The following is a 23,964-nucleotide window of genomic DNA, read 5'->3' as shown; positions in this document are numbered from 1 at the left end:
CAAGCTTCTTGTTTCCATTCTACTGAGTATCCTTTTTATAGAAACAGGACTTTTCAGTTGGTAATTGATATGCATTTCTGTGCTCTTATTCAAGTGATCGCTAATTTTTGGCAAATAGTTTGCCAGTCATTAAGTCTTCGGTTTTTTTATACGGGCATAAAGTCTGCACACAGTTTATTGTTGTAGTTGTGCTCCTGACTCCGTCTGCCTCATCACAACATGGCTAATATTAGATGCAAGCACTGTTTTTGTTTTTCGTTAAAAATATGTATTATGGTTTCCATATTCAAATTATACTTGCACCCAAGAATAAGTGGGTATCAATTTGAACTAGTGTTCCTCTAACTGAAACCGTTTGAACTCCAATTGTCTTCTAATATGCGATTTACAGCATTACAAAGGATCAACACGTTGAAAGGGGTCCCAAGATCCACTTATTCTCTTATACTACCCGAACATATATATATTTGTAAGCACTATACATATATTTGCAAGCACTATTAAAGTCCCAAATAGCAGCTATTTCTTGCAGAAGATTTAGCTCAAAATTATCAACAAATCTCCTTATCTTGTTCATGTAGAAATGCATTATAGCTGAAGCTAAAGATTTTTCTCCTATCTAAAATTTTAAATTTTTTTCTGAAACATAAGCGACATCATTTCTTTTTGTTATTATTTCCTTTTTTTCAATCCTCATTTTGGTCATTCCCGGGTCTTGCATTTCGAACGAGCAACTTTTTTCGACGACATCTGTAAATGTTTCCTTTTTTCTAATGTTTTTTTCTGCTTCCCTACAAATCAGAATTGGCTTTTCTTCTTCTATTTAACAGCAGGCGGGCTTTTCAGTAAAACTATTTAGCCCTTTTCCTATTGCTTCACTCTGTGGGCTACAGAGCTACTGGCTTGATTGCCTCATATTTATTAGATATATTCGTATATCTTTCAGCAGATCTTTGACTCCAGGAGTTCAAATATAAGATGATAGATGTCGATTTCTATGCTCTGTGTGCAGGTATAGTTGGCTAGGCTCTTGGGCTGATAGTGGATTTTGTGGTGTTTGAAGTATTTTAACAGTTTACAAAGCAAGGTATGTTGTGCAGACGTCAGCATATTACATCTCAAATAGGCAATGGTCAATTGTTTCATTATTCATATTACAATGCCTGCAAAGAGGGGACAGGGGAATTGAACCACTTGAATTAGAAAGCTTATATGAGAATGCAAGAAAATTTAGTCAATTTTTTCCAGAACGAATTCTGTGATAAATTTTAGAAAGATACTTATTGGGAAAGGGGGAAAGGATAGGATTAATCTTATTCAAATTAATATCTGATAGCCTCCATCGGTAAATATCTCTAATTAGGATTGGTCTCCCACTTGGCTGGTCAATATTTATAGCATTTTTTGCTATTTCATCAACCTTATGATTACCACTTATGCCAGAGTGGCTAGGAATTTACTGAAAGTAAGTCTTTATGCCACTTGAAGCAAGATTATCAATAATACTGAGACAATGATAAGTGTCAATATCCAACTTATATTGAGGAGCTGAGGCCAGCAACTCAAGGCTTGATAAAGAGTCGGAATAGATGATAATATTATTTGAATTTTCAATCAAAGGTTGGTTTTGCTTAAGGTGTTCTAATGCCATGATTATGGCATTTAACTCAGCAGACGTTATAGATAAATTATTAAATAATCTCTCACCCATTGCAATTTTCAGGTGAGGAAGGAAAACACCACTTGCAACCTTCTCATTCATTTTTGACCCATCAACAAATATTTGGAAGTGATTTTTATAGGTAATTGTATTAAGTTCTGCAAATTTTTTCTGGACAAAAGCGATGGGGGTTAAATCTTTATTCCATTTTAAAAATTCAGTATTTAATATGGGAAATGACCAATTCCATGGAGGGGATTGGGGGAAAGTAGGTGCAACAGACTTTGCTGGTACAGGGAACTTCTTTGAATATTGGTATACTCATCTGCAATACCTCTATACATGGCTGGATTTCTTAACCAATTATGTAATGTGTGTGAGCTATTTGATTCAATTTTTGTAAGATGTTTTATCAAGAGAAAGCTACATCTCTCCTTTATTGTTGTTAATCCACTCTCCATAAGCAGAAACTTGGTGCTCGTGGGCTTCCTAAGACCAAATATAAGACGTATTATATCATTTTGTGTTGTTTCAATTTTTTGCATCTGGGTCTTTGCACATGCACCATAGACAATGAGCTCCATAGTCACATAGGGGGTTCCCATGTATGTGATTTATAAAACCGGAGTAAGGTTTTCTCCTTACAACCCCCAGGGTGTGGAAAGAAGTCTTTTAGCATATTTGCTTTTTCTATAACATTTTTTTATTGTGTTTGAAATGTGGAGGTGGAAATTAAGTTTTGTCAAGCACGAGACCTAGGTAATTAATATTATTAATCTTCTGGAATAGTTGTTTTATTTAGAGTTAGTTTTAGGCATCAACATGGTTTCTGCTTCCGGTGAAATTGGATTATTTTTGGACTTGGTGGGTGCAATGGGAAAATCTGAATGTTGAGAGAATTTTTCAAACTGGAAGTGACTTTTGCAGATTTGACTGTGCTATCTGAAAGGTGTTGCCAGATGACCATAGCACCAGATCATTAGCATATTGTAGATTCGTGTGGGGTAGGTTCATGTCCCAGAGATATAGAGCAAATAGGAGGCAACTGAGGACTGCTCCCTGAGGTAGGCCCTTGGTATTGTAGTACGTAACCGAACGAAGTGGCCATGAAAAAATACAAAAATATGCAAGTTGTCTAGGGACCTATATGTGATATTTCTTGAGCAACCAGGGGTATTAATTTGAAACTTCTTGTGACAATTTAGAAGGATATTAACTTAACCGAAATCACAATGTGCATGCAAGTTGTCAAAATGGCAAATCTCCCATAGGAATGGCGAAGGACATCAACTTAGAACTTTCAGAGAATATTGAGAGGTGGTCAGGATTGAATTAAAAGACACGGTCAACATTCAGGCTGTTAAGAGGACGTTCTCAATTGTTCTCAGTTCGTGATAACGAACTGTTAGTAAGGAGCGACTCGGCCCAATAGAAAACTGAAACTCTAAAAAAACAGAATAAAAATAAATACATTAAAATAATTAGCCTTTTATGCTGGTTCCAAATAAATAAAATTCATAAAGTTTAAAATTACCCATCAAGAGCTACGAGCCGGGTAAAATTTGCCTGGTTTTTGAAAAAAAGGGGGAGGAATATCTCCAAATAGTCAAGCAATCTTAAGTAAAATTATACCATCAGATTCAGCATATCAGACAATCCTATTGTCGATGTTTCAATCTTCTATCTATAAAAATATGGAATTTTGTATTTATTGCCTGATGATAGATCGATGATAAGCATAGGCACTGTTTCTGTTTTTCAAAAAAAAAAATAAAAATTGAAATGAAAAAAAAAGTCCTTCAAAACCGGGGACATGCTTTCTCCTTTCTGTTCGTTTTTTTTTTTTTTTTGAAAAACAGAAGCAGAAACTGGTTATAGAAAAACAGAAACAGAAGTAAAAACAAAAACGGAAAAAAAAAAAAACAGAACACAAACAGGTGACCTTTTTCTCCTTTCTGTTCGTTTTTTTTTTTTTTTTGGAAAAACAGAAGCAAAAACTGGTTATACAAAAACAGAAACAGAAGTAAATACTAAAACGGGAAAACCCAGATGAAAAAAGAAACAGAACAGAAACAGATCCGTCAAAACAGGTGACCTGCTTTCTCCTTTCTGTTCTTTTATTTTTATTTTTTTTTTTTTGGAAAAACAGAAGAAGAAACTAGTTATACAAAAACAGAAACAGAAGTAAAAATAAAAACGGATAAAAACAGATGAAAAAAAAAAACAGAACAGAAACAGGCCTGTCAAAACAGGTGACTTGCTTTCTTCTTTCTGTTCGTTTTTTTTATAAAACAGAAGCAGAAACTGGTTTAACAAAAACAGAAACAGAAGTAAAAACAAAAACGAAAAAAAAAACAGATGCAAAAAACATAAACAGAACAGAAACACGTTCGTCAAAAACAGGTGACCTGTTTCTCCTTTCTGTTCATTTTTTTTTTTCTGTAAATAATAGAAACAGGTTAGACAAAAACAGAAAAAGAAAGTAAAACAGAAACAGTGCCATTGTTTAATCACGGATGTATGTTCGTTATTATTATTTTTTCTTTAGGGTTGACTGAAATGAACCAATGGTCCGAAAAAATAGAAGGAGGTCTCATTTGAACGGAAATTCAAAGCTCCAGTGCCATTTTTAATTGCCCAAAAAGATTAAAGAGCAACTAGCCCCTCTGCCACTCCCCTTCTTCCCCCAAAAACATTCAATCAATATTTTGAGAGTCATTTGATCCAGCATAGTTGAAAAGGCCAATTGCTATGGCTTTGCGGATGACGTGATCCCCATAGTCACTGGGGAAAGGACTGTCAGTTATGCAGTTTACCCATATAGCTTTTTTTATTGGGAAATATATATATTTTTTTTTGGTAAGATATATTAAAAACGACTCCTGAAACACAAGGGGCTTTGATTTAGAATGAGAAGCATTGTTAAAGAACATTAAGACTTCAGCGTAAAGGGCGAGGGTTGAGGAAGGGGCAGTCCTTTTCACAAACGGAATAATCTCTGTTTATTTAAGTTTTAATGTTTTCTTCGTACTTTCAGTTAAAAACTTGTTTTTTTAAATTAATGACACTATATTAATGGATTGGCTCTCAGTTCTTTGTTTTAGTTCTTAATTCTTAGTTTTATTTTCCATATCCAAAGAGTCCACGTTGTCGCAGCAATAAAATAACACACTCACATTCTGAAGGGTTGATTCAAGGACCAACGGAAGCAAGATGCGACCTAAATATAGAAAAATTCTGTGGGTGTGGTTTAATAGAATAACACCGGCAGCATGTGCAATGTGTGACAAACAGACTCCACCATGCAACTCTGAAACTAGTAGAGATCGCAGACTTTTTGCTGATATGCATTTAAATAATAGCGTACTAGGAGACAAAACAGCTCCTTGACGAACTCCTTTAAAAACAGGATTGCTAGTTTCAAAGCTCCTCTTTCTGTTTTAAGCGAACTTTAGCACCAGGATAACAATCCCACAAAACCGCTAGGAAGGATTTAAACAGTGTCACTACTTTTACATGTAGCTTTGAATAAGTAGGCTACATTTTAGAAGTACGTAAGACCCATTATAACTGCGCTTAAGTTGCGTTGTATATCTATCTGGGAAGGTTTAATTTGAGTAGGCCCAAAGGTACAAATTTACGGATATATAGCGGTAAGGTTTTTTTTTTTTTTTTTTTTTTTTTTTTTTTTTTTTTTTTTTTTTTTTTTAGTGAAGATACAATAATTGGTAGTTTTCAAGATCTAGGGAGTGGGGCAAATTTTTTGTTTTTTCGATGTTTAAAATGGGATGGCTATAAAATTCAGACCAGTCCATGCTCCTTTTCCTACCTATACCCTCTGTGTAAACCCATACTGTTCCAAACTAGCCATTGAAATAAATTCATCCTTGAATAAATTAGTTCATCTCGCTTTAAAGAAGAAACATAGTAATAGTTACAATGAATAAATTTGCATATTGTAAATGAGTCCCTTCAATTTCTGGATTTTGTTTGTAGAAATTCATGGGATTTGTAAGATGTAATAGCTTCAGATATTTCCGTCTCAGATTTTCCATATATTTTTAATCTTTGGCCTGGGTGACAAAATACTTTTTGAGCGCAAAAAAACACACAAAATGTATGGGAAAATTTGAGTTTCATTTTAAAAGACGATTGTATTTATTTATTTTAAAAGTTACCCAAAATCGCTTTTAGTAATCTCAAAGTACAAAGGACATGAAAAATAAAAATCATTTTTGGCCCCTAGACCCAAATTAGATCTATTTATGCTTGCAAGCTATAAACTTTTAAATATTTTTGGTTATTTAAAAATTATGAAGTTTTTAGAGCAGTGCCAGATTTTCGTCAGTATTGCCACGTTTAACCTTGCAAACAAATATGAAAAGGGAAATTGTTTATTTGACAAGGATTTTCATCTGCAAACATTCAAATACTAACACTCGGCTATTTCTAAGACAACTAAGTCTTCAAAGGAAAAATACATTCTTCATCAGCTGTTTGGTTTCATATGTTTTTAGTATGTGTTTTGTTGTTTTTTGCTGATTATTTAGGAATTTCGAATTTCAAACTCCATGTTTTAGTTGTTTTTTTTTGTAGTTGTTTTTGTTGCTTTTTTGTAGTTGTTTTTTTTTGCTGATTTTTTAGGAATTTAGAATTTCAAATTCCATGTTTTAGTTGTTTTGTTTTTTTAGTTGTTTTTGTTATTTTTTTATGCGGGTTTTTTTTTTGGAGTTCAATTTTAAATTCGATGTTTTAGTTGTTTTTGCTATTTTTTGCTGATTTTTTCCTGTGTTTCTCTTTTTCTTGGTTTGGCACCCCCTTTTATCAAAAGCTGGGTTACTACATATGGAAGTTTTTTTCATTACAGAAAGACTTCTTAAATCAATTAAATTAAACCAATTAAATTTCATTTCTACTGTCCTTGGTATTCTAAGGGAATAAATCGAACCTGTAGCGGTTCGAATTTGGTAACACAAAACCGAGAGAAATCTTTAAATTCAAAACTTGCCTAATGTAAAAAACCTAGAAAATTTAAAGAAATTATTTAAATTCAGTTTTTTTTTACGTATTGTTTCAGTTTAAATTCAATTTCTGTTCATATTGAATCTTTAAACCAACATTGTAAAACCCATCGTTCCGGAGTCAAGCATAATTATTCTAATTTAAAAAGACAATTTGTATTGCATTCTGATTGAAATAATGCAATAATTTTTAATAGTTAAACTTAATTAGGATTAGAATTTACAAATTTGAATTTGGCATTAAATATGGATTTTTTTATGTAGATTCTGTTCAAATCTTTTTTTTAGTTTTATTTGTGGTTATCAAAATTATTTATATTTTGCTTCAAAAAAAAGGAATTAACTAAAGTTGCAAGGTTATAAATTCAGTTTATAATACCAAGGGCAGTAAAAGTGAAATCTGGTTGGTGGAATTGGCTAAGTGGAAACTGACACAAACACGTGTATTCTTAGAAATATTGAGAATGCAATTTTTACGAAAAAGACCTCCATATGCAGCTATATGCAGCTTTTGGTTCTAGCTGGGTCAAATTAAAAAAAAAAACAACAGAAACTTGGGTAAAAAATTAATAAAAATGCGCTAAAATCATATCGGACCCAACAGCTTAAGAAGTTGTAGCTTTTTTATGAAAATGTAGTTGTCCTAGGGAATACTGTTTGTCAGTGGTGGATCCAGGGGAGGGGGGGTGCGCCCCCCTAACGTAGTCTAAAGTAGGGTAATTTACTTAATTAACGCAAGTTTGCGTTAAATAAACTTGCTCCTAATGCAAATTTACCAGATCAACCTATTTTGCGCTCCCCCCTAAAAAAATCCTGGACCCGCCCCTGCTGTTTGTCAAAGTAGGAATTTTACTGACGAAAAGTATTTTCGAATTTAGCTAATTAGTTTCACCTATTTATTTTCATGGTTGAACGTGGCAGCAGTGACAAGAATGCCGTACTGCCCTAAAAACTCCATAGTTTTGAACCAGCCAACAGAAAAATATTAGAAAATCCAGGTTTTTAGGTTTGAATAGATCTAATCTAAGATAATTATTGGGGTGTATAATATGTTTCTATTTGAAGGTTGTTGGTAATTTAAACGTCACATTTGTTTGTTGTAACTAAAAATTTACCGTTTATTTTAGGCTGATATGCTCGGTATGTCTCTTTATCATTTTATTCATCCAGAAGACCATGGTTTATTTAGGAGCCAGATCCTTCCCTATTCAGGTAAGATAAATTGAATTTTACTTCTGGGTTACATGAATATCAGAAAAGTATTTTTTGTTGCTGCTAAGTTTGTCTTTCTTTGACGATTCTTTCTGTAGAAAAAATGTGAAAAAAAACTAACTTACTATTAAATTACTAGTTATGATAATCACTGAGTATTAGTCATATATTAATAATGGTATATAATAATGATCTTAATAAATTAAGTAAAATATTGATAAATTCAAATGAAATAAGGATACTAATGGTGATAGTGTTGAATTATTATGTGAAAGGAAATAAGAGGATGATTTAATAATGATATTTGTATCATCGCATGCTATAAACAAACTGTGATTGCTCTTTGCAAATCATCAAATATCTTCGTATTTGCTCGTTAGCGGCGACACCATGTTTACTCGCAGCCAAGTCGAAAACCCCTTGCCTCATGTGTCAAGATCTGCTTTAAAGGGCTAGGTACACGTAGCTGATTTCGGGAACCGATTTCAGCAAGGGTGTATTCCTCGTCGAGTGTTTATAATTAATGATGGTAAGAGGCGGGGCTTAGTGGCGTTTTTCGGTGATTAATCATCATTAATTACGTTCTAGACAAGGAATTTAGTAGGGCTTTCGAGCTTTAGAGGTTGTATTTAAGGATTATCGTAAATTAATCGTAATTAATGAGGATTAATCACTGAAAAACGTCACTAGGCCCCGCCTCTTAGCATCATTAATTATAATCACTGGACGTGGAATACACCCTTGCTGAAATCGGTTCCCGAAATCAGCTACGTGTGCCTAGCCCTTAATTTGAAAGATAAGAGACTCTGTTGGTTGTTTTCCAAACATGCGAGCAGGTATGCAAAATATTCTAAGGGACTGTGTTCATTTATCACTTATTGTGCAATAAAATTTCTATTTATTTTAAAGAATATTTTTTGCTCTATTTTTTGGTACTATTTATAGGAATATCGAACGCTACAGTCTATAAAGCAAACCTAAAATAGGTTTTGGGCTTTATTTAAAATTTCAGTGAAAATTTTTGTCGGCTCTGGGTTTATCTCCATTTAAATTATTCGTCTCTTTCTTTTGTAAAAAACAAAAGAAAGACTGACAAAATCCCTGAAGTATTCATCAATAGCAAACTAAAAAATACTTAACATGGGAGAGATGGTAAGCTGATTTGGACAGACGTGACCCCTTAACTTAAATATTTACAATATAAAGTAAATACCCATGATGATTATTTAATAATAATGTTCGTATTGACAAATTAAAAACAAAATAGTTCCACAGCTCAGAGCAATATCCTAATGAAGAAACAAGAATAATTAGAGTTTTGATCCCAAAGTGGGTGGCGCATCGTATTACTGTAATTTCAAATTATCTTACTTAAAACAGTATTTTCTGTTGCTGTTTAAGAATGTTTAACATCTGATTTTCACTTGATTTAATGAGCCCTCACAGGTTTGTACGGGAGGGCGGGGAGGCATGAAGCCTGGCCCTCCCAAATCCTAATTTTTTTCGAAATTCTGGGCAATTCCTATCCAAATTATAAGGTTTTTTTTATCATCACCCTGTCCCGCAAAGAAACTCCTTCGTTTGTGCCTGAGCCCTTATCTATATTTTTGATCCGATTCTAGTTTTAGAACCTATGGACTATTTTATTTTTTACTATTGGGCATAATCGTCTCTTACTAGGTTGCTAGCTATCGCTGCAACCCGGATTAGTATAGGCAAGAGTTCGTTCTTTATTATAAATAAAACTAAAAAAAAATAATTATAAATGGCAATAGATCTAGTAATTTCCTTTAAAATGAGCCATTAAACAACTATCTACGATGTTCCAGTGCCAAGCTATCTTTAGAAAAGAAAAGAAAAAAAAAGAAGCCTTTTAGGCAGAATGCTGTAGTAGCTGCCACTTTTCTTGATTTTTCAAGCCAATATAAATGTCTTGCTGTTCAAGCCAAGGGCAGAAAGTTTCTTATAAAAGTATTTCGGGCAAGGCGGTTCCAATGGGATACTTTTTTGCTTTGATCTGACTCTATTTTTAGGAGTTATTTCAATGATCATTGGTTATTCCAATGGTTATTCCAATGATTGTCTTTTAATGTAACATTACTTCAATTACTATAGGCTACAGTTCGTTCCTTAATGTAAAACTAGAAAGAACAAACCACGGCACATAGTAACTAAGAGTTAAGATAATAAAATCATCTTTTGAATGGACGTTAGCTGCCTAACTTTTTGAGGTTCGTCTCTTATTTACATTTCGGCTACTATTGAGACGGGTCGCTCCTACTATACAGTTCGTTACCACGAACTGTTTGATAAACGTGATGAAACTTACATATTTAAAATCAGCATAAAAATCCAGTTCTTTTGATGTATCTATTGGTATCAAAATTATGTTTTTAAGATTTTCGGTTACCATTGGGGCGAGTCGCTCTTACTATACAGTTCGTTACCACGAACTGTTTGATTTTGTCTAGCCCACAGTACTAGGCTAAAGAGGCAATTGGCCAATTCGCTCGACACTTATATATTTGTGATTCCATTTTATGCTTTTTATAAATCTTAAGGTATTTTTTTAATTCTTTTTCATGTTCAATGAGACGAAAAAAATGCTGCACCGAGAATTTTGGTTTGCAGTGTTGTTGGGGTAAAAAATCCAGCCGTTAATACACCTCAGCTTTGATGTCCTTTTCCCCCCGTTCTGTTTTGAACAATTCCATGAAGATTTCGTGTATTATAAAGGCATATTATATTGCGTTGGAATTACACCAAAAATATTTATTATAACTTATTAAATTTCTCTAAATATCGTTCTTAGGTAAAATCGCACAATAAAATCGTAAATCGTACAATGGAATCGTAGAATGAAATCGTTTCATGCAATGGACAAAGGTTAAGGACATTGATCCTCCAAACCCTAAGATAACACAGCGCATCGAAAGTTTGTTACCACCGTTTCAGTATTTTTTTTTCTCCCGGATATGTAGCTAGCCTGTCGCCCAACCTTGTGGCAGGTAGAAGTGAACTTCGGGTCCATATTACCCAGCAAACCATCAATACAACATGCTACCACAGGTTACAATAAATGATCAATTTGAAATATATTTAAATACATTCTAAGATCACACTGGCTACATGACGTCTGACAAAAACAAAATATATATATATATATATATATATATATATATATATATATATATATATATATATATATATATATATATATATATATATATATATATATATATATATATATATATATATATATATATATAAGTAGTAAGGCAATAATAGACGCGGGACGAGATTAGGGACGAGATGGTCTAAAGCGACCAATCCTTTTATATTATTGACCTATAAAGTGATACTCCATATACGATAACTTGAATTAGTTATTGGATTCAAATAAAAGGAGTGATTTTTATTGTAGTTCATATTAGTAAGAGAATTGAATTCAGAGAATACTTTATTTGAGACGATATTAGTAGATAAAATTAGCGGAACATTTACACTATTGGAGGTTGATGGTGGAGCAAGTAGCAGCAGCAATGATAGAAGAGTACCAAACGTGGCTGTGGAAATAACACGAGGATGTAGACTAAGCCTTGAATGGGACGCCTTTCAAGGAATAAGCCTTGAATATGTATGGTAGATACATGATATCATTGGGCAAATTTAAAATGGAGGAGCAATTATGCTTTGCTGCGAAACTGAACATTGTGCATATAAATAGACTTCAGGCAGCATTAGATGCAATAGTGAAATATATTGATGAATACAAATTGAATCAGTGATTATTATTCTTGTAATTATGCTCAATAAAACTGTTAATAAATCGAAGATATTTTTCTTTCTATAGTAGAGTAGAGTATATTTTTTAGAGTAGAAAAAAAAATTCTGGTTAGTCTGAAGTTAGTTGTGAGAGTGTTAGGACTCTAAAAAATGGATAGATTTGAGAAAGAGCAAATCATGAGGAATCTAGTGTTTATTGAAAAACGTTTGATTCTAGATGATGATTTTCTAGAGCTGTCTATTCAAAGGAAGATATTTTCTCAGGGAAAGATTGTCGATATAATGAAAACTGATTCTCCATCATTTGACTATTGCATGAAGCTTTTACGTCGTGGACCAACGGTATTTACACAATTTATTGACATATTAATCACAACACAACAAAATGATATTGTTGATTTACTTTTAAAGATTAGTTTGGAAATCTAAGACTTTTTCTCAATAGGAATATGATGTTCAAGTATGATTTACTCCTCTCTCTCTCTATCCGGCTCAATTTGTTGATAGTAGCTCAGTTTCATTTTGGCGGTGAGAGTGTCAACACATGAAAAAAAATGTTCCATACATGTCCGCTATGCATGTGCACACTGGGCAGCTGGTCATCATGTGAGAATTGTACAATGATTGATGAGTATGATGAAAAGTGCAGATTTTGCAACCCGTGTAAATTGCATAGAGGATATGCTGTACAAATTAAAGGTCGTAATTCCTGTCTTGAAGGGATGTGTGACTCTCATCCTAGAGGGCACCTATGCTCTAAAGCAACTATGATAAATGTAATCAGTGGGAGAATACATATCCTGTTATGATTGGAAAGAATCCTGAGCGTGATTTTAGTTTATTGCTAAGAGATTGGTATCGTCGTGGCTTAAGATTGTTTTGGGAGGAGGAACCGGGTCAGCGATTCAAGTGTTGGAGCAACAAAAGAATTTGGTTTCTACGTCATCGTTTTGAAGACAATGGCTACTATGATTATAAGCCCACTGATTTTTATTTGGCTGTGACGGAATGTGATTCGCCTCTTGAGGACACTGTGTGTGACATTGATTCCAATGAGAATATTGAAACTTACAAAGTTTGGAAAATGAATAAGAATAGTATAACTGGTTATAAAAATAAATATGATAGGAGGGAAATTACATTATACTGTAGAAAATATAACCCCGCCATTACAGCACTTCAGGATCAAAATACCTAGAATTCAGATAATATACCTGCATTAGTTGTTCTCGACAAGTACCTATACGTAGTAGAAGATGAAAACTAAAGAGTATAAAACTCGTTTTTTATCATGTATATACATTATCTTTATTAATAAACAATTTCACATACATTTTTAGAACATTTTATTCGTAGGGCACTAAAATCAATATTAAACACGCTTGTAAGTACTTTTTCCACTAGAAAGTCATTCAATCGAAGAAAGTCAACGTAAATGTGGAGAAACTGCTTGTAGGTATAGCCACGACATCTGAACATGCAAAAGAGTAGTGCATGAAAGCCACATGTCTTAGTCGTTAAATCCTGTACTCTCCTTTGATTTTGAATAATAGTTTTCCCACTGCTCTCAATAAAGTTGCTGATGTGTGGAGTATAGAATTTAATATGATAGGCCAAGAGGATCAAAAATTCAATATTCTTCGCTGTTTGAAAGATGCATAGCCAATGGCCTGTCTTCAAAGTTGATGGACTGCTATTAACAATGATTAGGGTATTGTTAACACTTGGAATTTTTTCAATGAAGTCCGATGGTGTTTAATAGGACTTGTATTGGGACATGTATGGATCCATATTAAATACGCTGATTATTTGGTTTGTGTTCATGGTGCTAGGTCTAGTAGAACACTGCCGTCGGGTGTGATTTCCCGATAGGTTTCAAATATATTCAAAGATATTAGTGTGATACTCTCAGTCAAAGCATCGGCAAATGTGCACTCTAAGCGTACATTCCCTGTTCGTACTATGCTCATATCATGGGTCCCCGACAGGTCCAAAACAACTACACCATGATTTTTTGAAAACATTGAATCGGTTATTCAATTTTCAAATAGTTGGGAGTCATGATCTAGGGATTGCATGGTCAACTCACACAGAGTTCTATAGGATTTTTTATCAAATGATAGAGTGCACAGTTGAATACCATTCACTTTGCACACAAAGGCCAAATAAAGTTTTGATGTTATTTTCCCAATGATAAACGATGAGTGGCTACAGCTACAAGACCCTTTGGCAATATGACATTAATTAGCGATCGAATGGGAGACAAGAAGTTCAATGTTGTTGCAATTGACTCTTTACTTTTCCATTGCCAATCCACCGGACCTCATAACCTGTTATTTTCGGACATGAAGAATTGCCGATGTGATAATGACATTTGCATCGGGTGCTGCAGGAAGCGTTTTTCTCAAAATGAAATTCGATGGAGCTAGTTGCAACTTTATGTCAATCTTGACATTGGGGGGTAACCATTGGGATATATTGAATATCTCATGATTTAATTTTCCGACTAAATGATACTCCTGGGTGACTGCAGTAGTCAACTCACCGTCAGTATCAACACCTGATCGATATTCATAACCCAATGACTGTCCTCTCAACTCCTTATACGCCTTTGGTGTCATCATCATATATTGTATGTAGCTTGCATAGTTGGATAAATTATTGCTAGTGCTCACCAATGTTCCATTAATAAATACATTAATTTGTTTGAACAAGTTGTGTAGGATAAAGTTTTCATAGGACAGTCCATCGGCAGCAGTTGGAGCTGTATTATCTGACTTTTTCTTCACCGCAACATTTCAATCAATAAATGTTGATGACAAATCAATGAAATAGTCTTCATTTGAAAATATCTGAAAGTGTATATTTTCCGAGAGGGGTTGTTGAGGATGATATTGTTCATAGTAGCCATACTTGACACTGACATCAACATTTTCAGCATTGAACAGATTCAATGTGGAACTGATTGATGGATGTGATTCCTTCTGGGGAAGATAAGTCATCTTAAGAGAAGAAATCTTTCTTTGATCTAACAATATTTTTCTTTTGCTTCTTATTGGTCTTCTTCGTTTTATTCCTCAAAGTCCTTGTTGATGTCCTTCGCTTTCCACCTGGGTAGAGACTGATGAGTGAACGACGCGCACGCATCCTTTTCCACCCCTTCCCATTTTGCTGAGATTTTAATTGCTCACCAACGGTTCTTGCTTAAGATCTAATATTTTCTTTAAAACTCTCGTTGAAATTCTTAGCCGACCCCCAGTCCTTTAGTGTTGAGGCAGCAAAATTTGATGCAGCAGGTACAAGATATTTTCTGGCAAGGGGTAGTGCAGAACGAAATATCCTAGCAAACCAGCTACCAAGACCATAGCCAGACATTATAGTACGCTCCTTGTAGTAGTCCTATTCATGACCAACTTGCCGTTGACTCAGAGCACCAGCATAGCAGTTGATATCAGGACAGACAAATGGAATTCTTCTATTGGTCAATTTAAGTGCTGTCGACGACGATGGGTTGAAAATTACATATAATCACTGCTAAAACTTTTGTTATTGCTAGAGGATCACCCAACTCACTTCTTAGTGTTAACTGACAGAGTTCCAAATATGAAGTGTTTACAGGAACATACTGAAGATGCTTTATATTATAGTGATGAACAAGTTCATGAGTTGTTTTTCGTTCAAGAAAACGTAGGAGGGGGATATTTGAGTTACCAACTCTCGATGTTTCCACAAAGGATGCATACAGAAATATACAAGAGTCCGAGGTGAAACCAGGTGGATAATCAGCAAAAATAACTTGATCCATCCCGTTAACAGTGCCAGCGTTTTTCCCATTGATCATATTCTGTTTAAAACCAAGAACGTCTCTCAGATTATCATTGAGATGAATTATTTCAGTTTCAACAGGTGAGGTAATGTAAATCCTATCGTGTTCCATTGAATAATTAAAATAGAATGTACCATTCCTACGATATGATATTTTTCTATGGTTTATACGACACAAATCTGTCATACTATCATATTCTATATATTTCAATTTAACACGTGGATATTCACTTTATTTAAGTGCTTCAACCCATTCATACTCGACAAAGAGTGACCAATCTAATAGTATAACTTTTAAATCATACACACGATCCTTTCTCATAATGTCGTAGGTATTTTTAAGAATACAGTCGACAAGAGCCACTTCATACTTTCCGTCATTGAATTTAATGGGGGGGAGAGTTTCGTCCAAAAATCAATTGTTTTATTCAGGTCATTGTATAGAGGATCGGAAAGGTTGGACATAAATCTTACATAAAAATCATTGGGCATTGTCAATATCTTCAACACCGATCCAAGAATCAAAATCAGAGTTGTATCCTAGCCACCGAACAGGTAACTGTTTCTTACCCCTGCGAGTACGAGTCCTTAATATATTTTCAATTTGATAGATTTCACTATTATTTTTAACTTTTTTGTAGTTCATAGTCATAAAAGCCGCCGAGAATCACTTCATCTTTGGTATTGCGCAATCGATAAGTTATGAGATTAATCTCTAGGATTTTTGCCACTTTAAAAAGTTCACTGGACCACAAGTGATTACCCTTTTCAAAAACATTAGTTGTTCTATTAATTCGAACAGTATCACCAAAATTGAATTTTTTCTTGACAATCGTTTCATTGGAATATTGTTTAAGAAAGGTGTCAATTGTATCATGATCATAATGATGAACTTCCGTTGGGGATGAGCTGGACAATGATCGATGAGGTAGATGATTATAAATCAAAATAATTTTATCTAAATCATGAATAAAAGCAAATGTTTTTTTCAATGTTCAATGTACGTATTTTCCGTACAATATCTTGAAATTAAAAGTCGAATAGTTCCTATCAATCGTTTGGCCAATGCAGCCTTTATATGGATATGACTATGATAGAGCAGTGTTTTATATTTCGCTAGTACGTTTGCAAGATGGGGATTTACAAATTCACTACCGAGATCCGTTTGAATTTTTTTATATGAATCCTGTTCGAGAATACTTTCAATAGCCTGAGCAACTTCAACACCTCTCTTTGACCGCAATGGAATTGCATATGTTTAACGACTGTAAACACTGATTGTAAGTAGAAGGTACTTGAATGGTGTATTGTTACGCCTTTGAAACTTATCTAGGGGTAAGAAATCTGCTTACATTATATTCTGGGGGAAAAGTCTTTAGTTTTTCGATAATGGTTAGCACGAAGCCTTTGATTTATATGCAGACTGTGAGTTGTTTCATTTTGTAGATCGTCTTGTACATTTTTAGTCTGGACACCAGTGCCTTTGGACAAAGTGGCGGGGGGAATTATACGCTCCACTTCACCAATATTTTCGTAAGCTCTGTTCAGAATATCAACCATTTTGACTATAAACACGTAGTGCTGCGTCTACAAACCCTTTGTATGCTATTGGTTGGTTAGGATGGCGACGGTGATGACCTTGACTTAATACGTTTTCGCTTTTGTCTAGCTATCAGTGGTCTGCTCCTCCTCATTGTCAGTGTTTCCACTAGGTGTGCTAGTATTTTCTTCTTCTTCTATTTAACAGCAGACGGGCTTTTCAGTAATACTATTTAGCCAAGATTGATTTGATTTGGTATTTTCCAAAATTGATTTAAAATCTTCTTCTTCTTCTTCATGTTCATACTTTAATGATGTTGATGTCGCATGTTCATTTAATTTTTTTTTAGAATTTGCCTATTGCTAATAAGGCTTTTGGGGAAGTTTAATGTATTTAGAAAGTTGCATAGGTCAGTGTCAACTTATAATAGTCCTTTAGGATTTGTAACGATATCATATATTAAATGAAGTAGATTATAGCTCTTGCCCTGAATTATTATCCCATTCCCGTTGCCATCAACTTGAATATGATCTTGACCATTTTCCATGAGATATGTTATGAGTTGTGTATTTTTTTCAAAATATTAGTGCGGCCTTATGTTTAAAATACTCGACACTATTGAATTCAATTCCTTCTTCTTTAAATGTGTTCCACGCAGTAGCTATAGCAGAAGAAGAAGAATCATGAGGAGACGGTTCTTTTTTGTGATCAATACCACTGGCCTTCGCACGATAGGACTTATGTTTGTCCACTCGGGGAATTGCATCTTGAAGTAAAAGCAGTTTTTTATCATCCTCAATATTCTCGTTGTCAATGAATTTACTCAGATCGTTCTCAAGGTGTTCCACAGGTGAGAGAGCGAATTCTATTGGAGTCAATTTATAGGGTTTAGCTATCTAGAGAAAACTGTTTACAAAGTCCTGCAATTATCGGCAGTAAAAGTGTGAAAAAGCAACCGCCCACCTGAAGAAGAAGTTTCCTTTTAAAATTGTTTTCTTTCTTTTTACAGGCCAATATACGTACAATGGGACGATGTTGCTTTGCCTGTTGCTTAACTACTTCTGGCAGTTGAATATTTCCCTCGGTCAAATTTAAACAAAGTTCAGATATTAGATTAATGAAATCACTGTCAATACCATGTTGGAGTATGGCTTTCCTAAGTGGAGGTTTTGACGTGCTTAGAACGGAAAATAAATGTCTATTTACATGTAGTTTTTTTCAGTGTCATGATAGCAACTTATAGCATTTTTTACTCTTCACACGGAGATATACTACAATTTCCTTGTCAAAAATATAGGTGACTACACGTAGATCCTCAGGTGTGTTCTGATTAAGATCAAATAGGATATAGCCGTAGCGTTTACCTTTTGCCATATTGTGCCCTGAAAGGAGAAATTTAGGGGCGCCGGGGTATATTTGTTTATTGAGAGTCATTAGCGAGCTAGAATCACGAACAACTGTAGATGATATAGTAGGTGCAGTTCAATCCAAGTGTTCGCGTACATTTGCTCTGATGAAAGAGATTGTGTAGAACCAGAGTAACGGAAATCCGTTCATGATGAGAGCGAACAGTGAACAGTTGTAGCATTTCCTGGGACCGTTGTTCAATAGATTCAGCTAAATCGTCAATAATCAGCCAAGAGTTTGGTTCAATAATTCTGAAAACGTCAAGTCCCTGTATGAATTGTATCTGCACCAACCCCGATATGCGAATTGCTTTTATTTTATCGTATGACTCCTGCCAAATACTATAACAATAGTAGATTTTTTTCGGCTTTTCCACAAACATTTTATCGCAATTTTCAATTATTTTAGTTAAGAATATTGTTTTGCCTGATGTCGATGGCCTACAAAGGAACAATCTGAATGACGTGTGAAATTGATGCATGTTCACTTCAATAGTTCACCTACAACCAACTGTAGACTATGGTTGTCTATTGACTAAATAGTTTCCCTACTAGTACTACTAGTCCGTTTAAGAATAATGAGAAGAACAAAATCAATAAAAAATCATATTTTCTTTTATTATTATATGTATAAAAGTAATAGCACTTTATAAATAATACATTGAACATGAAAAAAGCACATTAAACACGAAAAATACACTTTTTTATATTTATTTATAATAAAAAATACAACATTTATTTTACATAAGCACTAGAAAAAATACTTTAATAAATTCACTTTTTTTCAATTTATTTATAAAAAATACAACATTTCTTAAAATATACACATTTGAAATAATAACACATTTTTATTTACAACATTTTTAATTTGAAATGGGCGCCCCCCCCCCCCCCTGAGGGCGACCGTTGTGTAGGCCGAAGGCCGAGGATGACCGCTGCGGCGACCGGGAAGTGCCGTGGGGCCTCTGCGGCGGTCCGGAGCAGGAGGGGGGCATTAAATCATTTAAATAGTGGAATTTATGAAGAAGAAATTGCTCTGGCTTTCATACACACACACATTGGAAATTGTTTGTGATAAAAAGAGAAAAAAGAATTTAAAACAAACACCCACCCACCCACCTTGAACTATTAGAGAATTTAAGTTAGTTTTTTCAGACCGAGTTGTTTTCTATACTCTACACATTCAACTCGGTCTGAGATTAGATATTGACCGTGTGGTAGTACCTTCACACCATCCTCAAGTACATAGACTTTGTTCGATGTGGCCGACATGGCGTTTTCCTCAACTCTAACTGTGTAGTTTTTAAATTGTAAAGAGCGAATCGCCATGACTTTCGCTCTAGGGACTAAACTACGTTCCATGCAGTTTCTATAGACACTCATGTGGAAATTATTTTTTACAAAGTGTGTAGGTACCCCCTTGCACACTTGTTTGATATCCTTGTTGTGCGTTTCCACACAGTATACCTTCGGCCCAGGAAACACACCACTGGATATCAGATCGTTACCCGTTTCAGATTTTAACGTAAACAATTTATTGTAGGCCTGGAGTTTCACTTACTCTGGATAGAGGGATTCATTCCAAATTGTATAGTTAAATCGTGAGCCAGAGTAATATCCATTCTAAAAATGATTCAATAAATTTTCGGTTTCAGATTCTGACTGTAGTGAACTAGTATCCCCATAGTTCGCCTTAACTTTTCCCTCTATTGGTAAGTGTATCTTGGTTACATTGTAATGAAATGACCACATGAGTTTCTGAGATATTTCTGTAATTGCACTCCCACCTGTAATACTCTTATTTACAACAATGTTTTTTTTCTTGCGGTGTAGGAACACCTTATCAGAGTCTTTGATTGTGAAATACGTGAAGTTTGATTCTGCGATTATTCAACCACAATCTTTGGCGTTGGTTTCATTGTCACAACAACTTCTGCTTCGTATAATTTCACATCGCTTACTGAAGGCTGAGTTAAAAAGGAGTCTATAGACTTCTTTTTCAACTTTCGTTTTCGCTGTTGAACGTTTACTGAAAAAGGTGTAAGTAGACGTTTTTATATAAGGCTTTTTATCAAATTAGAGGTCATTATGAAAATTTTTGACCTTGAAACCATCGGACCGATCAATTTAAATAGCCCGGGATGAGCAATGGTATTCAGTCTCGAGTGAATATCGGCAATTGGTTTTTGTTTTTAAGGTAACCAGTGTATACTTCCATCCTCTACTAAAGACGAATTGTAGGGGCTAAGAGAGTCCCTACCCACCGGTCTATTTATGCACGGAAAAACAAAGTCTTTTACCGAGTCGTGGATTTCCATGGGTATTTCACCGTCAATTTCAAAAAACCATCCCTGTGCCCCATTCTCCTCAACGCTAGCAATGTCGGGGAAATTAGAAGCACATGGATTGATAAGCCATTTATAATTGCCACACGGCAAACAGTAGTGCGACATTGCCGATGGGTAAAGGGAATTCATATCCAAAAAAACTGCGTCTGACTTTTCATCAGTGTGCTGTCCGGTCGGATCAGTTTTCATGATAATATCCCCGTGAAAAACATACCCACCCTTCATTGATCTCTCTACAAACAGATGCTGATCCACATCGGCGATCAGACTTATTTCTTCTTTGTTGATATTAAGTATCAAGTCCATCACCAGATGAGGAGTGGAAAAATAATACCCTAAATCCAACCCAAATTCCCCATTGATTTTAGCCGTATTTTTGCACACAATGTCCAGAAGAGTGACTACGTCACTGGCTAAGTATAGTTTACATTAATCCCACCCATTTTTACATCCGCCCTTTGCCCAAATACTCTTAGCAAATTCGTAGTCGCTAGTGGTGCACTCACTCTCAATAAGAGAATTTTAAAAAGCTTCAATGGGTGGTAATGACACCTCCTCTAGCTTCGAGGCAGAGTTGTAATAATCATATGCATATATGCACATTTCATCATCGGGGAAGCGCTGTTTAAGGAGGGGAAAGCTATCAAAATTGTCGCTTTTCTGTACCTGAATCAATTGACTTAAGGATTTGGGGAAGAAACTGAAAGAGTCTAAAAAACGGATTTTATTCAGACACGTGCTACCCTTGTCAACTGTTTTCCACATGAATTCTAGCAGCAGTAGCTTCTCCGATGATTTGGGTATGATATTATAGTAATAAGAGTCATCTATTCAGGCTTTATCTACAACTCCTCCCTTGGAAATGTGGGCCAACACCAGAAGAACAAAGATTATATCGTAATTGGAATTGTGTATAAAAATCGATATGAAATATTGCAGACTATCGTTTAAATTGCACGACTGATGTGCAACCCCTCTAAAGTTACTCCCTCCCGATGTAATTTCCTGCCACAAATGATCATAGTTGATCACCTTCCTCTTCCCCCTATTCCCATCACCATCATCACATTCTCCCTTGCAAACCCAACATATTTTACGATTTTTAATGGCCAATATGTCATCTGGTGATAGGAGCATAGGATAGTTTGTGTAACGAAAGCGCGAAATTGCACCGTTCGCTGTTTTGATTAGACTGACCAATGCCGAGCGCATGCAGTCTTCGCCGCCCAACGACTCAGATACATCCAGCACTTGCATGGTATTATTGAAATCTCGTTGCGCATGAGCGTAAGAGACCCCTATGGCTTCATGTATTTTAACACGATTTGAATTTGACGAATCGTACACGTCTGTCAGTTTCACGTCGCAGTCTAAAAAGATCTTATTGCTCTGTAGGAGCGTTTTCAGGAAATTCTTAAAACGTAAGATCGCTCTATCACCGCTTACCGTTTCCACAGCCTTATATCCATGACTTTTACAGTGTCTCATAGGATGCTTTAACTTTAAATCAGAGCGAAATCTTGAGAGGCATGTCGGACAGTAATAACATACACCATTCCCCTTTTTACCCTCACATAAAACCCTACTAATATTTGTAATTGGATTAAAATGTCTAATTGAATCAGGCTCTGTGGGTGGGGTGTATAGAAGCCACACCCAATGCTCCACTGATTCAATTGACGAAGCCCTCCCTGGAAATAATACACCCTTCTTATCGGAACGCTGACCTTCTTCAAATTCTCTTTCATACTGCAACACCGTGACACCAATCTTTAGATGTGCTTTAGCCCTCTCAAAAATATCAATTACTTTTAATGTCACGGGAAATTGACCATTTAAACAATTAAAATCTACTACGTGAAACTTTGAACCCTCCATACCATTAACTGCTAATTCGTCCAACTTTTTCTTGGAGGCATCCTTCAAAAGGGGTCTATAGGCGGCAATCAAAAATGTATACTTGAAACACTGTACCCTCTCATCCAAATAGATTTTTTGTACCCCTTTACAACCGTCTATATCTGCATGATATGTTAAAACTATAGAACGTGGCCCCGCTCCCCCAGCCCCACTTCTTAAATTAAAATCCTTTTTGAATATACAAATATTAACGTTTAAACTCTCAATAAATAAAACCACCGACCCGCTACCCCCTCGTTATAATTATCCGCTTTAGTTTGAATGCTATTAACCCAATCTATAAGAAACCTCCTCATATTTTGATAAATGCGGGTGAATTGCCAACATCTCTGTGTGCAAGTATTTCGAATAAAACTCGCTCGCATTCTCATTAAAAAAAAATATTTGTATTGCTTTTGATGCTTTTAAACTGACCCCCACCCCAGACCCCCATCTGTTGTTCAAGAAGGGCTCGAATCTTGTTAGTATATAAATGGGTAATGTCCAGGGGATGTGTTATTATATCGCCTGACACTAAAGAGTTAAATGGGTCATCGAGTTTGGCGTTGTAGACTTTTATATGGTACAAGGCAGAGCTGGAAAGAAAAAAATATGGAAGTGGGGATACTTGTGATGGTGTTGTATTATTACTAATACTACCTCTGATATCATTAACCAGAATGGTGGGGGGTGGCATAGAATCGTCAATAGTACCACCCCCAGTCTGTAGAATTGCATTAGTTGAACGTGGTATGAAATCCTCCAAGTTACTTAATATATCTTCCAGGGTGTTTGGGGATTGCGGATTAAGCCAGCGTGTATTTTCTTTTGACCGAATTTCATTATGAGGACCCATCTTAGATGCAATAGCACTACTACTAACTTCACTTAAATACTCTCATAAATCTGTCTTTACATTCCTGGTCCTCCACAATGTATATGTCACAGGTTAGGTCATATAAGCTGGCCTTATCCCCAAAACAATCATTTAAAAAACCCTATGCCATTCCATATCGTGATCAAGTAGAGTATCCTCATCCCTAAACTCCACTGGTGTTGCAATGATTGGTTCAGGTCCACTAAAAATATGTGCTTCATGACTTGATGGTGATGGTGGTGCTAATTAATTAATCTATAAAAAAGGTTTTATTTTCCATGTGAAATATCCATTATTTTATAGAGTTAAAAGACTATGTCAATTTTTCACCCCCTCAAAACTTAATTCCCCCTCCTAGCCGTATATTGACTAAATACTTGCCCCCACCCC

General features: G+C 35.1%; 1 protein-coding gene across 1 annotated transcript in view; it reads left to right on the top strand.

The window, feature by feature from the left end:
* Positions 1 to 23,964, top strand: part of LOC148956057 (hypoxia-inducible factor 3-alpha-like) — a 147,837-nt gene that overhangs the window by 20,430 nt on the left and 103,443 nt on the right. The window contains exon 2 of the mRNA XM_089089070.1: positions 7,809 to 7,893. Coding sequence (XP_088945196.1) covers positions 7,809 to 7,893 — 85 coding nt within the window. The remainder of the gene's footprint in view (positions 1 to 7,808; positions 7,894 to 23,964) is intronic.

This window comes from Artemia sp. Qi Xiang Cuo, chromosome 1 (genome assembly GCF_049724085.1).
Source record: "Artemia sp. Qi Xiang Cuo chromosome 1, ASM4972408v1, whole genome shotgun sequence".
Lineage (NCBI taxonomy): Eukaryota > Metazoa > Arthropoda > Branchiopoda > Anostraca > Artemiidae > Artemia > Artemia sp. Qi Xiang Cuo.
This window is presented reverse-complemented; position numbering and strand designations above follow the sequence as displayed.